Below are 18,738 nucleotides of genomic sequence, written 5' to 3'. Positions count from 1 at the left end.
AGTAGAAAAAGCCATCAAAGGCTTGAAATGTGGAAAGGCAACAGGAGTAGGTGATATTCAACAAGAAATGTTGAAATATGGTGGTATAAAAGTCTTACAGTGGCTGCACTGCATAGTTCAGAAAACCTGGACAGAGGGACGAATTCCCAATGATTGGAGTAGAGCTCTAATAGTACCCATATATAAAAAGGGAAATAAAACTAAATGTGGGAATTACAGAGGTATTTCCTTACTGAGTGTTCCTGGCAAAATATATACAAGTATACGTGAGAAACGGTTGAGAAGAATTGTAGAAGAAAAGTTTGGTGAGGTACAAGCTGGATTCAGGCCAAATAGAGACTGTCAGGATCTGATCTTCACTTGCTCCACCTTTGCAAGGAGTGCCCTGGTGTTGTACCACCTTACCCCAGTCCTGAAGATACTTTCAGGCGCAAACTTTGTTTGCTCACACTTGGATAAAGGATTAAACTAAATTTATTATAAGATCTATGCAAGTATACTTGAGAAACGGTTGAGAAGAATTGTGGAAGAAGAGCCTGGTGAAGAACAAGCTGGATTCAGGCCAAATAGAGGCTGTCAGGATAAGATCTTCACTTTACGACTAATAGTTGAGAAAGCATGGGAATATAACAAAGATCTGTATTTAAGTTTTGTCGATCTGGAAAAGGCATATGAAAGGTGCCAAGAGAGAAGCTATTCAATACACTACAGTTATATGGTGTCAATGGGGCATTATATCAAGCAATACTTAGTCTTTATTTGAGTTGTAAGTCAGCAGTTAGAATTGAAGGAAGTACATTATCCCTTCTGTTATTCATTATCTATATGGATCACATTATGAAGGAAAGTGGTATTAAACATGATATCAAAATTGGAGATGTTAACGTCAGCTCTTTGCTTTATGCGGATGATGTTATACTTCTAAATAAATCCGCTACAAGTTTGCGAGATTCCCTGACTAAATTGTATAACTGTTGTAATAGATATGGTATGAAGGTCAGCATTAAAAAGACAAAGACAATGAAAATAGGTAGAATTGTTGAAAATGTCAAGTGCGTTGTGAACGGGGAACCTGTGGAACAAGTAAAACATTTCAGCTACTTAGGCACGATTTTTACTAAAGATGGTAAATTAAATATGGAAATAGACAACAGAATCAACATAGCTGGTATGGTAGGAAGTCAACTGAATAAATTCATATGGAATAAGAGAGAAATTAGTCAGATCACTAAATTAGCTGTATACGAGACAGTGTTCAAACCAGTTTTAACTTATGGATCTGAGAGCTGGGTCAGAAGTAAAACACTTCACCAAAGACTAGAGACCGCAGATATGAGAATCCTGAGAAAGATTAGAGGCGTGAACAGATGGTATTAATGGCAATATCATATTAAAAACGAGGATATTAGGAAAGAACTTGATATTGTCAGCATCCAGAAATGCGTTAGCAGAGCTAATCTCAGGTGGTATGGTCACTTGAACAGAATGGGTGAGGAAAGATTAGCAAAACAAGTGTTCTCTGCCAGGTTGGCAGGAAAACGACCCAGAGGAAGACCAAGATATAGGTGAATTGATATGGTACAAATGCCTTATACGATAGAAATGCAAGATCTGATAATGTTGGAGTCTTGACAAGTGACAGACTGATTTGGAGGAAAATTGTAGATAGGAAGTTAGTAATGATGTAAATTTTTCATGTAGTACTATCATATCCTGTACACCACTTGAGGATATTTATCAGGAATTTGATGATGATGATGATGAAGATAAAGATATAGATGAAAAAATAAAGAAATTTCAGAAAATCTGTGGAATAATAATAATAATTATTATTATTCTGGCCTCCATGGAGTCAAAAGACTCATCGTGGGAGGTCCTTTCTAAGAAACACAAGTCTATCAAGACTAATCGAGGGTGGTCCCTCCCAGAAAACACAAAATCTATCGTACCACTCCTTAAATGCATTGACCGTTCTTGCTCTCACCACTCCATCAGGCAATGCATTCCATGGTTCAACCACCCTCCATGCAGAGAAACCAACCCTCATCCTCTTTCTCACAGTTTCCTTTTGTAACTTCCAGGGATGGCCCCTTGTCATGACTCCTTCCTGCTGATCAACCAAGCGAAAGACCTCCTCAGTGTCAACCCTGTAACCACCTCTCAACAGTTTAAAAGTCTCAATCATATCACCCCTCCTTCTTCTATCCACCAAACTCTGCAGTCCACACTCCCTCAGCCGATTCTCATAACTAACATTGTACAGTCCCCGACACCATCTTTGTTATCCGCCGTTGTACCATTTCCACAGTTAATTTATCCCCTTCAAATCCTGGGGACCAGATCTGAGAACAATAGTCTAAGTGTGGTCTGATCAGAGTTTTATACAACGGAATGATAACCATTTTATCTCTGCAGGTCAGTGTCCTTCTCATTATTGCAGCAATCCTCTGCGTTATCTTCACTACCTTTGCAATATGTCCCCTAAATTTCAGGTTTCTATCAATCATCAAACCCAGATCTCTTGTCTCCCTTACTTTCTCCAGTTTAACTCCTCCCATAAAGTATGCAGCGTCCCATCGATGTGTCCCAAAGCTCAAGATCTTACATTTTGCTGCATTAAACTGAACCTCCCATTCACTTGCCCATCTATCTAGCTTATTCAAATCCTCTTGCAGGGCTACCACATCTGCACTATTACTAAATCACCAAATTCCTCCCATTGACTGCATTTTGCGCATATATGTTTTTCCCCCTTCTTTTTCCTGCCACATATACAATCGTCGGGACGCATACATTCCGCAAGTCCTGCATGCTACAAAATCCTGTATGATATCGTGCAAAATGGAAAGGACACTAAAGGACAAATTAAAATTAAAAATTAAAAGGACACTGAATAAAAAAACAAGATGAGAAACTAAACTAAAATTTTACAAAGTAACCCACTTTGTTATATTGTTCAGAAACATGGACAGTTAAAACGAACGATGAAAGTAAAATACAAGGCTGCAGAGATGAGATTTTTAAGAACAATTAAAGGATGCATAAAATTGGACTATATAAGAAATGAAGATAGAAAAAAACAAGATATTAATAACATAAATGAAAAGATCAAGAAATATAGAGAGAAATGGAAAGAACGTCTATTTAGGATGAAAAGATATTGGCTACCAAAAGAGGTAGATAGATATAGACCAAAAGGAAAGAGAGAGAGAGTGAGAGGAAGACAGAGCAGTGAAGCCAGAACAGACAAATTCTTAATTTGTCTGTTCTGAAACTTGATAGTTCCACGATTCCTTTTTCGGAATATACTATTCCTCTGACTGTCACATAAAAAACACAATTTACTCCGAATCTAACCGCCGGCCTGTGTTCTTATTTCCTTCCGAACGCTATTTTGTTTATACCCGTTATGCTGATACCGAACACTGTTCTTGTCAGCTGTCAATCACACATCAAACTTCTTGGCGAGCATGCGCACTCCATGAAAATGGAAAGCAAGAAGTTAGGTATAATGGCTGACACGTAGATTACATTAGCGTAATGAGGATGTCTCTTCAAAACACAAAACTTAATATTTTAAACTACAATAAGATTGTTTAAAGTAACACAACTATTCAAAATCCGGTAAGTACATAAATTTTTAACTGCTTTACATATCACTTTGACAAAACAATTTCAATAACGGGCATATCGCAAATGCCGACAATGCATGTTATGAAACCAAAACTAATAAACATACTAGCATAAACAATTCGTAAAAATATTCAGAATTTTAAATGATTATTTTTACAACCTCCAGGGAGTCCAAAGACTCATTGTGGCAGGGCATCTGCTCTACAACTCTGTCTCCACCAACTATATCAACCACGCAACTACACCAAAGCCATCTATCGCCGACCACCACCACTAGTATTTCCATGGACAATCACAAACATCCATGCCCATGGTGGATTCAAACCCATAGCCTTTTGGCTGGGGAACAGATACGCTAACCATTCGGCCAGCCAGGCTGGTCATATTCTCTTGTGAGTTTACATTATTAAGCTTTCATGCTATTCTTACTGCAATCTTGACAGAGAACTGAGTACTAAAAATTAATGTATAATTATTGAGGAAAGAATGAATATAAAGTAGTCAGTTACTTCTATAAATTCTGACATGACAGTCTCAAGTCTGTAAATGATGATTTGCAAATAAAAGAACACATGAAAGTACAGAAAATGTAGAATCATTTGCAATTGTAAAATAAAGGTAAGAATAACTGACACTATGAAAAACTATTAATTAATTGCACTAAAAGAAAAAAGTTCTCTGTTTTTAAAGTGTAAAAGTAGTGTGCTGTCAATAGAACATGAGTAATGGAAAGTGATGGATTTTTTGCTTATACAAAAACTTACAGTCTTCGTTAATATGCACATGTATGTGTATACACATACACAGAAAGGATGTTCTAAACATGCATACTAGTACTGCTAACTGAAGAACATCAAAACAATATCTGCTTTTACAAGAAAAATTCAGTTTTGTTGAACAAAGCCTTACCATTCTGCATAAAATCAAGGAACTATCGCTTCATGCCAGAAAAATAAATACAATTCAGCATATCTTTATCAGAAATTGCTGCAGCATAAACAAGTACAGATTACCAGTCCCATGACTGAGGTAAGCTCAATCTGCACCCAAAACATACTTAGGACTCACTGTTTCCTTACTTTGCTACTAGTTATGTACTGCTGGACATATAAATTAACACGTTAACTGCCGCAATACTATTTTTTTCCCCATCTTCACAGGCCACTGGGAATAATAACAAGTTAACCTGTGAAACAGATATGTATCACATGGCTCTAGCAGAAAGTGTGTGTGTGTGTGAGGCACACTTGATGCACATGGCAGTCAAAGTGTTAAAGATGCCAAGAAATTATATTCTTGGTTTAATCCTTTATCCAAGTGTAAACAAACTAAGTTTGCACTTGAACTATTTTCAGGACTGGGAAACTCATATAAAGAAGCTAATGACTTCACATCACTTGCTTTAGTATCCCATAATGCAAAGCACATATCTTCATGTACATGTATAATGCTATGAATTATGAGAAGGTCACTACCCAGACTGGTTTCGACCTTTATTGAGGTTATATCAGTGGGAGCCAGACCCAGAGGTGATACCAAGGTTGAAATAAAGCAGAAGTCATATTTCCATATATGAGTAGCCAAAAGGTGTCACACCTTATTATTAAAATGCTCTGAATTAAGATAGTTGCTGGACATAATTAGTAATGAGATAAGGATAACTAGTATAACCTGCGAGCCCACTGATATTCATTATCTTACCACTAGTTATGTACATGGCTCTTTTATGCTAATGACACTGTCAGAGTGATCTCATACAGACAAGTGAAATTTTGACCATGAATTCAAGTAAGTTTAATGTAACTTCCTAATCAAATGTGTCTCATTTAACAACACGATTTCAACTAACACTCAAGTCTTGGAATACTTAATTTTTTTTATTTATTTTTTAATATATGGTACCAGACCATATTAAACTGAAGTATAAAAGATATTATTACACAACATTGGTCCACTAAAAATATTAAACCATATAAAAATTTTTCCCTAATAAAAATAGATCACAGTTACGTTTTGTGCTAACTCAAAATAATATATCACAATAATATAGCAAGTCAAATACCAACAACAACAGCTTCACCATAATCTTCTCTGCAAGAAAAATACCACATAAAAAAATGGCATACATGAGAAATTATAAAGTATTTTACAATTAATATGTATTCATAACAGAGAGAAAAATACATGACACTAATAATTGAAGATGTACACAAATACATACTCATGTTCCAAATGATGTTCGACAGTGAGAACTATAAACACAGAATGATAAAACATCCAGATGATTTCAACAAAATTAGTCTTACTTCATTCTTAAAAAAAAAAAAAAAAAAAAAAAAAAAAAAAAAAAAAAGACACTTGTCAGTTATTAGAATGCAAACTCTTGATAACCACTACACACATTCCTGCTCGACCACTTTTTAATGGTGCAACCTATGAATTAAGAATAAACAATCTATAATATAAAAAACTGAAACGATGGATTCCTTTACCTATTTAATAAACAAAGTTAGAAAATATGAAAACATTTCAATTTCTTTCAAACCAATAAATATTAATAATACTACCTATACTGTATATAAATGAAGTTTAATCTCATGGCTATGAAACTCTCATCTGAAAAGAATGCACTCACTTTCAATGGTGTAATTTTAGATTTATTTTTCAGATTTTTTTTTTGGGGGGGGGGGGGGAATAAATTGCTAGACAGGCACAGAAAGGCAAAAGCAGAGTTGCAACTATCAGAATCAAAGAATTTAATCAAACATCAGAATCCAGTAAGTGAATACAAATCTTTTTCATATTTGCTCCATCTCTGTTTGACATCTTAATGGTCAATTAGTTTTGTCATGCATCACTTTCTTTGGAAAGAGGCTTAATTTCAAATCCTGTTTGTGATATAGAAAAAAGTGTTCTAAGCCTTTTTCCAACGGGATTAAGTTAGCTGGCCTCAGGAAAGAACAGTAAGATCCTTTTCTCTTCTCTGGCAAAACGGAGTTCTGCCCTTCTAGTAAACAAACTATCCAATGAACACCACCACCTGTGAATTTATTTCTTTAATGTTCTACTAAAAAAGCTAACAGGAAGCATTAAAGAAATAAATTCATATTTTATTTCTTTAAAAAATTATTTTCACCTGTTATATTTTCATGAGTAGGTATGTAAATGATGGGTTATAAAATATTAGGATCCAATATATATGTTGTGCTTCCCTAGCTCAGTCGGTATAGACAAAGCCCTTTGGTCAGAAAAACCTGGGTTCGATTCCTGTCCACACCTATATCTGGTCTCTTTCAACAAAGTGCGAGTTAACTGGTCTCATATGGAGGTAGGGGTTTTTTCAGCCAGAAACTCAGTTTTTTTCATCTCCCAGAACAGGCAAACCAGTCCCATGAACACACACAGATTACAGTCATGAATACTGTTCTTATGGAATGCAGCAAGGAATGATGAACCGACCGCATTAAATTCATTGTAAACCCTCATTAGGGGACTCTACCCATCCTAAAGGGATGGAAGAGATCAATCAATATAAAAAACAAAAAACAGTTTCTCATATTCTGGGCATAGATAGTCCATCGATGATGTTGAGGATGGGAAGAGGGACTTTATCACTTTCTTTAAAAAGATGTTTGAATTCCTAGATACTTCTGTGTAACAACTCAGTATCATTCCAAAAAATGATTCTGTGGCAAGTGCTATTAATACCACGCTCTGCAATGTCTGATCTGTAACAATTATTCAGTGCAATATATGAATGGTGTTTTCCAAACACCATTCTACACTGAACTGAACCTAATGTGTCATTCTGTTACTCTAAAATTTTATCATTACATTTCTTAAATGTAACTTGAATAAAAATCAGTAAATAAACAACAACAAAAAAATACATTATAAATTACACAAATGTTGATTTCAGGTCTCAAGAATCACCTAGATCAAAGCTAAATTATTAACAACACAATTTCAAACAGGCAACACTTAAATGCTGTTACAAATACAGTTAAAAAATATGATATAAGAATGTGCATTATTGTCTATTTTAAGAAATATTTTAAAAAAGTAATAAAATTTCCATACATTCAAAATATTTCAAATTTTAAGCATTCAGTATCAGGTAGTTTTTAAAATTAGGGGACATGATTAATTCAATTAACCCTCTCCCTTCTTATTTCATTGAAAATCTTGGAATACCACAATACGCTATAAATTCAAATGTCAATCATGATGCAAACACTGTGTCATTCACTCACTCACTCACACTCACACACACACAAAGGCCAGCCAGATTAGCTGAGTAATTAGTGTATCCACTCTTTGACTAACAAGCTGTGGATCCGAATCCTATTGGGGGAAGACGACATGGGTATTTGTAAATATCTTTAGGTGGGAGATGAATTTCATCACCTAGTGTGAGAAACTCTTACACTAACTACTCATGAGGCCTGAAGTGGGTTGAGAAAGTTCCTTCCATGTTTAATTTCAAGAGCATGGTTTATGGGATAGGTAAAAAATAAATAAAACATTTAGTGTCCAATGCAAGTTGTCTAGGGTTCTCAAACTAAATTGCATAACAGGTGTAATAAATTTGGCATGAAAATCAGCAATAAAAAGACTAAAACTATGAAAATAGGCAGAACAGAAAACTTCAGGTGCATTCTCAAAGGAGAACCTATAGAACAAGTAAAATCGTTCAGCTATTTAGGCACAGTTTTTAGTGAAGATGTCAAATTAAAATTTGGAAATAGTAACAAAATAAGCAAAGTTGTTATGGTGAGGAGTCAGATGAATAAATTTATTTGGAATAACAGAGAATTTAGCCATCATCATCATCATCAAATTCCTGCCATGTACCCTCAAGGGGTGTACAGGATATGACAGTACTACATGAAAAAATTACATCATTACTAACTTCCTATCTACAATTTTCCTCCAAATCAGTCTGTTACTTGTCAAGACTCCAACATTATCAGATATTATATTTCTATCGTCTAAGGCACTTTGTACCGTATCAATCCACCTATATCTTGGTCTTCCTCTGGATCGTTTTCCTGCCAACCTGGCAGAAAACACTTGTTTTGCTAATCTTTTCTCTCCCATTCTATTTAAGTGACCATACCACCTGAGATTAGCTCTGCTAATGCATTCCTGGATGCTGACAATGTCAAGTTCTTTCCTAATATCCTCATTTTTAATATGATATTGCCATTGATGCCATCTGTTCATGCCTCTAATCTTTCTCAGGACTCTCATATCTGCGGTCTCTAGTCTTTGGTCAAGTGTTTTACTTCTGACCCAGCTCTCAAGTCCATAAGTTAAAACTGGTTTGAACACTATCTTGTATACAGCTAATTTAGTGTTCCGACTAATTTCTCTCTTATTCCACATGAATTTATTCAATTGACTTCCCACCATACCAGCTTTGCTGATTCTGTAGTAAAAATCATGCCTAAGTAGCTGAAATGTTTTACTTGTTCCACAGGTTCCCCGTTCACAACGCACTTGACATTTTCAACAATTCTACCTATTTTCATTGTCTTTGTCTTTTTAATGCTGACCTTCATACCATATCTATTACAACAGCTATTCAATTTAGTCAGAGAATCTTGCAGACTTGTAGCGGATTTATTTAGAAGTATAACATCATCCGCATAAAGCAAAGAGCTAACATTAACATCTCCAATTTGGATATCAGGTTTAATACCACTTTCCTTCATAATGTGATCCATATAGATAATGAATAACAGAGGGGATAATGTACATCCTTGTCTCACACCAGATTTAACATTAAACCATCTTCCTGTACTTCCTTCAATTCTAACTGCTGACTTACAACTCAAATAAAGACTAAGTTTTTATTTGATATTTTTATTGCTTGATATAATGCCCCATTGACACCATATAACTGCAGCGTATTGAATAGCTTCTCCCTTGGCACCTTGTCATATGCCTTTTCCAAATCGACAAAACTTAAATACAGATCTTTGTTATATTCCCATGCTTTCTCGACTATTTGTCGTAAAGTGAAGATCTGATCCTGACAGCCTCTATTTGGCCTGAATCCAGCTTGTTCTTCACCAAGCTTTTCTTCCACAATTCTTCTCAACCATTTCTCAAGTATACTTGCATAGATCTTGCCAGGAACACTCAGTAGGGAAATACCTCTGTAATTCTCACATTCAGTTTTATTTCCCTTTTTATATATGGGTACTATGAGAGCTCTACTCCAATCATCGGGAATTTGTCCCTCTGTCCAGGCTTTCTGAACTATGTAGTGCAGCCACTGTAAGACTTTTATACCACCAAACTTCAGCATTTCTGGTCGAATATCATCTACTCCTGCTGCCTTTCCACATTTCAAGCCTTTGATGGCTTTTTCTACTTCAAGTATGGATGTGTATTCCTGACTGCATGCCTGGTCAGTGTTTTTTATCACTGTGCTGTCATCACTGCTTGTTTCATTTAACAGTTTTTCAAAGTAATTACTCCATACTTCAAGGATATCTTTTTCTCCTGTTTTCATGTCACCTTTATCATCTCTAACTCCTTTTACAGCACTCTTTCCTCCATTCCTAAGCTTCTTCAACAACCTCCAGAATATTATGCCACCTTCTTGATATTTATTTTCTATATTCTTGCCAAAGTCCTCCCATGACTTTTGTTTAGCTAGTTTTACACACTGTTTAGCTTTCTTACATTTGACTCTGTATTCTGTAAGAGTAAAAGCTGACTTATTTGCCAGGAACTTTTGATATGCTTTCTTCTTTTCCTTCAGTGCCTCTTTAACTTCCTGTGTCCACCAGGGAGTTCTGATTTTTTTATCCTTGCACAAACCTCACCACATGCCTCTCTGGCAGAATCAATCAATGTTTTCTTCCGAGTTTGCCACTGAATCTCCAAGGTTTGATTCCTGTTCTCAAACTCTTTCATTTTCTTTTCAATAATCTTTCTGTATTTTAGTCTACAGTTCACATCTGAGAGCTGCTCAACTTTTATTTGCTTTAAAACTTTCTTACATGTTATTCTTTTCAATATGAAATTCAATTTTATCCTGCTCAAGACTAAATAGTGATCACTTCCAATTTCAAATCCTCTGTACACTCTGGTGTCCTGCACCAGGGAGAAAACATCACTATCAACAATAACATAGTCAATGAGACTTTTCTTATTCCTAGTCTCTTCTCTCCATGTGAATTTGTGCACATTTTTATGTTGGAACATGGTGTTAGTAATAACCAGTCCATGTCCTGAGCAGAAATCCAACAGATATTTGCCATTATTATTAGCTTTGCTCTTTTCTCCAAATGTTCCCAAAATATTTTTGTATGTCTCACAATCATTTCCTACTCTGCTATTTAGATCCCCAACAAGGACCAACTTTTCCTTTTTCATTATGTCAGTTGCTTTTTCTAGAGCGTCAAAAAATTTCTCCACTTCTACCTTAGTAGAACCTTCTGTGGGACCATAGGCACAAATAAGTCTCATTGTCCAGTTCCCCATTCTCATATTTGCCCACATTACTCTACTTGAGACTGACTGCCATTCAAGAAGATTAGCCTCGTATTTTGTGTTGAATACTATGGCTACTCCTTCTTTTCCTTGATTGTCATTGCCTGAATATAACATTTTGTATTTATTGCTCAGAAAGATCTCACCAGTTTTGGTCATTTTTGTTTCAGTCACCCCTATTATGTCGATCTGGTACTTATCTAATTCGTCAGCTAGCTCCATTTCTTTGCCATTCAGGCTTCTTATGTTTATAGTACCGATCTTTAACTCTGGTGATGTTGAATTGGGGTTTGTTTTCAGATTTGTTCCAGTAGCTGACTTTTCGCTGTTCGCCCTGGTTCCCTGGCGAAAACAATGGGGGCCTTGTTTAACCAGGCGACGCCCCAGCCGGCATGAAATTTTGTCATGTTGTACCGTCATTTTTTTTTATTTTGGTTTAACCAATAAGAATACAATTTGGTCGGCTAAATCCCAAATTGCCAGCCCATCCTCGTTCGTTCAGTATCAAAGTAGATACTCAACAGGGTGCACCACGAGAAGGTGAGGATTGGCCATTAGGTCAGAAGGCCCTGGTCGGTTCTCCGCATTCCTTTAAAGGCTATGTGGAGGTCTCCTCTCAGTTATACAGCTTTGACCCTTGAGAATTTAGCCAAATCACCAAAATAGGTATACAAGACAATGTTCAAACCAGTTTTAAGTTATGGATCTGAGAGTTGGTTTAGAAATAAAGCACTTAGGTGGCATTCAAAGGGGATAAAGCAGCTGTGGGAAGGGCGCAAAAAAAGAGTAATTGAGATGATATCAGGATTAAATTATGGAATACGGATTATAATAACAGACTGAGAACATGTAGACTGAACACACTGATAATCAGGAGAATGAGAGGTGATATGATAGAGGTGTACAAACTTGTGAAAGGGTGATATAAGTTTCAACTGATTAATTTTTCATTATATGAAAGGAGCTAGAGCTATTTTTTTTCTTTTACATAGCAGTGAGTGGAACAATTTGCCTGTTGAAGTAGTGAATGCATTCTGTATGAATGAGTTTAAGAGAAGGTATGACAGCCAGTGTGAATAATTCACGGTCTCTCTCAGTGAGTCTTCAACTACATGGAGGTTTCAGATAATAATAATAAATGTCTTTATCAAATGCTTTTTGTAATTATAAAAAGAAGATGAGTTTCTAAATTAAATTTTCTTTTGTCTATAAGTAGTTTTAAACAAAATGCTGCATCCACTATAGAGCATCATTTTGATATTTTAATACTAATATTTTTAACTTTTCAGTAATTATTCTACTATACACTTTGTAGCATGTATTTGATAAAGTAACTCCTCTATCAGAGTTTATGCTCTATTTTAACCACTAATTTTATGGGAATTTTCCCAGAAATAATACCACTAATTTTATTTTTCCACTTGTATATGCATTTAAAAATTTTAATAATCTTTTCTCTGATGAAATTTTTTCAAGAAAATTTATACAGTTCAGAGTTCAGTAGATGCTCCCTATCCTGTCTTCTGTTGATTTACAATTTTTTATTTTCCTTAGATTGTTCTTTAATTTTAAGCATACTTCTTCAATTTAAATTTATGACCATTTAAATTCTCCAAAAGAAGTTTAAGGGGATGGACACACTGCAAAATCTGCTGTGGAAATAGATGGAAATATGACTCTTAACAGGGATGGTAGATTCCACCATAAGCATGCCCATATCTTGTTCTGACAGATGATGGTGAAATATCATTTACTTTTTTTTTTTTGACATATGTTTGGACAGAATCTACCCTATGTGGAAAAAAGTGTCTGCATATGAGTGCTGTTTAGACAATACTGCATTTATTGCAAAATCGATCAATAAGGAGTTGGCCTACCTTTGACCACAATTGCATTGTGCACTCTCGTCGGCACACTTTCAATGAGATGCTAGTAACTAGTCACATGCATACTTTTCCATTCCTCCTGCAAAGCAGTAGTCAGTTCAGACACAGAAGTTGGACATGTCATTCTAACCTGAATCTGATGTTCGAGTTCATCAGATTCAGGTTAGATCACATTCATCCCAAAGGACTTTTATAGAATTGAGGTCGGGACTTTGAGCTGGCCACTCTAAATGCTGCACACCAATATCCTCAAAACCATGTCGAAATGGAGCGTGCTTTATAGCATGGCTCATTGTTGTGCTGAAACAAGAGTGGCTCATCTCTGTAAAACTGGTAAAGTGTAGGTAGTGCGGCATTGTCTAGTGTTAAGTTCTGAATGAAACTGTATTAATTTATATTTTCTTCAGAACATAACATGCATCTTACATTTTGGCATATACTGATATATCAGGCGGATAAAATTGCTTGTAAATCACCAGAAACATCAATAATTTAAGAATCCTTTTATTTGTCCATAGTGTTGTAATGTATTTACTGTGAATAGTCCATTGTTTAAACTTTGCTAAATTTGTATAAATACTTGTATATTACTGAGAGAAGGCTAATCGGATTAAGTACCGATAGCCAGGAGCAAAACATGTACTCCAAGTACACGTGCACTGTGGAAGGAGAGCACGTGATACCCCCCCCCCCCCAACTGAAGAGCATGCTAGGGGAGATTGTGGCGCTAGGTACTGGGAGATGTACGGTGACGTGAGCAAAGAGGGAGAAATTTAATGACGTAGTAAAGAAGTGTTGGTGCGGAATTTAAAAAGCGAAGCAGCGCCAGCTCAGAGCTTTTTGGCTTGCCTTTTCTTGAGTTGTCCTCTTCGCTTGTCGATGTTCATCCCCGTTCCTTGAAGGGATCGTCAAAGCAGAGATCGTGGGAGAATGCCGAGGAATGTTTGGGAGATCGCCGGTTAAGGATTTGCCCAGCGGAGCTGAGTTCCTGATTACCGCAGAGACAGCTAAGCCTTGCCGAGCCTGATGACCAGTAAACAGCGAGCACATGTCTTCGTTGCTGAAGATATATTCAGTCCAGATCATTCAGTGGGGTAATGCAGACCAAGCAGAACGGAAAGTGGACCTGGAGGTGATGTTATATAGTGATGTGTATGATATTCTAATGGTTCCTCAGCAATTGGTAAAGTAGAAACTTTAATCCGTTTAGTGAATGTATAAAGGAAGAAAGACTGTAATTTTTAGTTGGACATTAAGTTTAGAAGGTTGTGATTTTATGCAAGGACTTTAGAGATATAGTTTAAGAGGGCAGTGTAACTCTGAGACATGAATGAAGAAATTAGGGTTAATTTTAATGTCTATGAATGAATATCCTTTAGTATTGTGGAGTTTAAGCTCATGATTTACCTTTGATAGAATGTTTTAACTGTACTGATATTCATACATGCCAAGAGAGAGTAAGAAAGGTTAGATAATTATGTTTTTTCATTGAAATTAATATCGAAGCTAACATGTGCCAAAATTTATTCATGATGTGTAATCTGACTAGAGTGTAATTAAATGTTTTCTTTAATTCAATAGTTGACTTGCCTGATTTCATTTTCTATGGCACCGCTCATAAATAATCGAACCACGACAGGAGGTAATTTATAAGGGAGGCAACAACTGCAAATTAAGTTAGAGATAGATGAGATTTAAACTGCTTTATATAGTTTAAGAAATTAAGGATAGTGTGCTATGCTAAGTTCTGGTTCTTTGATTTTCATTGTTCAAAAATCTAGGATTCAGGGTGGCGCAGTATAATATAAATTTTCCCTGAATCGAAGAAAGAACCAGCACTGAAACAAAGGAATTGCAATTGTCTATTGGGAATCTCTTTGTCTTTTACCCACATGCAATATCCTTAAAGTTGATAATGGCCCAAAGTAAATGTAGAGATTGCATAAATGAAAGAGTTAATGAAACATAATTAAGGTTCTAATAGAAAGTGTTGAATTAAGGAATGAAGAAATATAAGAAAAGTGAGGACGCAACATTAGTATGTATTGTACTTCATGATGTTTATGTTTCCATCCACAATAACCAACAGTCTGAGTCCATACCACGAGAAACAATCCCCAGAAAATGACTGCCATCACCAAATGCAACAGTTGGGATGACACGTACTGGCAGATACTGTTCGCCTGGCATATGCCACACCCAGCAATGACCAACAGATTTAAAAACAGTGCAGCATGATTTGAGTGCAGTTGGTAGCTGGAAGGGGATCAATCGTTCGATGCTATTACCACACTCTCCCTCGATGAGTCTTTCGACTCCCTGGAAGTGTTACATAATAATGATTCGTCACTCCACACTACTTGTTTCCACTGGTGTAGGGTCCATCGACAATATTCTTTGCACCAAGCAAGTCGCTTACTCGCATTCATATGAGTTATTAATGGCTTGTATGCAGCAGCTCGGCCATGGAAATTTAACTTGTCAAGTTCCTTACAAATGGTCCCCCCCCCCCGTTGACTCATGCAATTCCTTGATGATTTGCAGAGGAAAGCCATCACTCAGATGACATGTTTCAGAGCTCTATTGTCCCTTTCTGTCAATTTACGTGGCCTTCCTGGCAGTCTCTCACATTTCCATTTACTAATAACGTCTTGAACAGTTTACCGTGTTGCAATTTTTCTGCAATCGCATGCACGGCCGTTCATATGCATGGCCATGTCTCGTGAGTAGATGATATACAGCAGTCTATGACATCTGAGGAACTCACCTGCAGTTTTAAAGGAATTCTGGCATACGTGACCTATTGCAATATTCCATTTTTTTGTTGCAGAATGGGGTGTCTGGACACTTTTTTCCACATAGGGTATAGCAATTCTGACCATTTAAAAGTTTGCTTTCATCAGTCTCGGATTCTTGGACTTTTTCAGAAGTATAGATGGTCAGTAACAATCTCCTACTTAGGTAAAATTTCTAAGAAACTAACTCCATCAACTCTGTTCAGGATATTAAGTATATATATATCGATTTTATGGATACATATACTTTTACAAGATCATTCTACATACCAAATTATAGATTGTGATCCTATTGAATCTTAAAAGAATCAAGTTTGCAAATTATTGAAGACAGTCACTTCCTGCTCAAAAGAAATGGTTAACAAACTCAAGTCTCTTCATGTTAAAACACCCAGAGTATATGGAGCACCAAAAATTCACAAACAAGATACATACCACTATGCCCAATTGTGGATAAACAGTCCCACATACAAACTTGCTAAACATTTAGCTAAATTACAAGTTCACCTAAAAAGTGTATCAGAAAACCATATCATAAAAAGTTAAATTCAGAAATAATGATCAGTTTTGATATTACTTTACTATTTACCAATGTACCATTAACTCAGTGGTCGATATAAAAATATAAGACATCATTGTATGGGTAATATTTAATTCGGTTAACTTGGATTACCTCCATCCTGAATGACAACACAATTAAGAGTGAATCGTGGGAACAGTGAGACATGAATAGGACCTGTAAGATGGAGCAAGGTCATGAAAATAGTTCATCATCATCATCAAATTCCTGCCATGCACCCTCAAGGGGTGTACAGGATATGATAGTACTACATGAAAAAAATTACATCATTACTAACTTCCTATCTACAATTTTCCTCCAAATCAGTCTGTTAATTGTCAAGACACCAACATTATCAGATCTTATATTTCTACCGTCTAAGGCACTTTGTACCGTATCAATCCACCTATATCTTGGTCTTCCTCTGGGTCGTTTTGCTGCCAACCTGGCAGAGAACACTTGTTTTGCTAATCTTTCTTTGCCCATTCTGTTTAAGTGACCATACCACCTGAGATTAGCTCTGCTAACGCATTCCTGGATGTTGACAATGTCAAGTTCTTTCCTAATATCCTCGTTTTTAATATGATATTGCCATTGATGCCATCTGTTCACACCTATAATCTTTCTCAGGACTCTCATATATGCGTCTCTAGTCTTTGGTCAAGTGTTTTACTTCTGACCCAGCTCTCAGATCCATAAGTCAAAACTGGTTTGAACACTGTCTTGTATACAGCTAATTTAGTGTTCCGACTAATTTCTCACTTATTCCATATGAATTTATTCAATTGACTTCCCACCATACCAGCTTTGCTGATTCTGTTCTCTATTTCTATATTTAATTTACCATCTTCAGTAAAAATTGTGCCTAAGTAGCTGAAATGTTTTACTTGTTCCAACAGGTTCTCCATTCACAACACAGTTGACATTTTCAATGATTCCGCCTATTTTCATTGTCTTTGCCTTTTTATTGCTGATCTTCATACTACATCTATTACAACAGCTATTCAATTTAGTCAGAGAATCTTGCAGACTTGTAGCAGATTTATTGATAAGTATAACATCATCCGCATAAAGCAAAGAGCTGACATTAACATCTCCAATTTTGATATCATGTTTAATACCACTTTCCTTCATAATGTGATCCATATAGATAATGAATAACAGAGGATAAAATGTACATCCTTGTCTCACACCAGATTTAACATTAAACCATCTTCCTGTACTTCCTTCAATTCTAACTGCTGACTTACAACTCAAATAAAGACTAAGTACTGCTTGATATAATGCCCAATTGACACCATATAACTGTAGCGTATTGAACAGCTTCTCTCTTGGCACCTTGTCATATGCCTTTTCCAAATCGACAAAACTTAAATACAGATCTGTTATGTTCCCATGCTTTCTCGACTATCTGTAGTAAAGTGAAGATCTGATCCTGACAGCCTCTATTTGGCCTGAATCCAGCTTGTTCTTCATCAAGCTTTTCTTCCACAATTCTTCTCAACCATTTCTCAAGTATACTTGCATAAATCTTGCCAGGAACACTCAGTAGAGAAATACCTCTGTAATTCTCACATTCAGTTTTATTTCCCTTTTTATATATGGGTACTATGAGAGCTCTACTCCAGTTGTTGGGAATCGTCCCTCTGTCCAGGTTTTCTGAACTATGCGGTGTAGCCACTGTAAGACTCTTATACCACCATACTTCAGCATTTCTGGTCGAATATCATCTACTCCTGCTGCCTTTCCACATTTCAAGCCTTTGATGGCTTTTTCTACTTCAAGTATGGATATGTATTCCTGACTGCATGCCTGGTCAGTGTTTTTTACCACTGTACTGTCATCACTGCTGGTTTCATTTAACAGTTTTTCAAAGTAATTACTCCATACTTCAAGGATATCTTTTTCTCCCATTTTCATGTCACCTTTATCATCTCTAACTCCTTTTACAGCACGCTTTCCTCCATTCCTAAGCTTCTTCAACAACCTCCAGAATATTTTGCCACCTTCTTGATATTTATTTTCTATATTCTTGCCAAAGTCCTCCCATGACTTTTGTTTAGCTAGTTTTACACGGTGTTTAGCATTCTTTCATTTGTCTCTGTATTCTCTAAGAGCACAAGCTGACTTATTTGACAGGGAACTTTTGATATGCTTTCTTCTTTTCCTTCACTGCCTCTTTAACTTCCTGTGTCCACCAGGGAGTTCTGATTTTTTTATCCTTGCACACAACCTCACCACATGCCTCTCTGGCAGAATCAATCAATGTTTTCTTCAGAGTTTGCCAATGAATCTCCAAGGTTTGATTCCTGTTCTCAAACTCTTTCATTTTCTTTTCAATAATCTTTCTGTATTT

The 18,738-nt window shown here is 36.1% G+C and overlaps 1 protein-coding gene across 2 annotated transcripts in view; it reads right to left on the bottom strand.

The window, feature by feature from the left end:
* Nucleotides 1-5,595: 5,595 nt before the first annotated feature.
* The window catches only part of LOC150107400 (kelch-like protein 5), a 270,095-nt gene continuing 256,952 nt past the window's right edge, over nt 5,596-18,738 (bottom strand). For both annotated transcript variants that reach the window (XM_090391266.1, XM_090391267.1), the window contains one exon: nt 5,596-6,066. In XM_090391266.1, coding sequence (XP_090247392.1) covers nt 5,995-6,066 — 72 coding nt within the window. In that variant the 3' untranslated portion in view covers nt 5,596-5,994. The remainder of the gene's footprint in view (nt 6,067-18,738) is intronic.

The sequence above is a fragment of the Typopeltis vanoorti genome, chromosome 4 (genome assembly GCF_054136105.1).
Source record: "Typopeltis vanoorti isolate ZY-2024b chromosome 4, IOZ_Tvanoo_1.0, whole genome shotgun sequence".
Taxonomy (NCBI): domain Eukaryota; kingdom Metazoa; phylum Arthropoda; class Arachnida; order Uropygi; family Thelyphonidae; genus Typopeltis; species Typopeltis vanoorti.
This window is presented reverse-complemented; position numbering and strand designations above follow the sequence as displayed.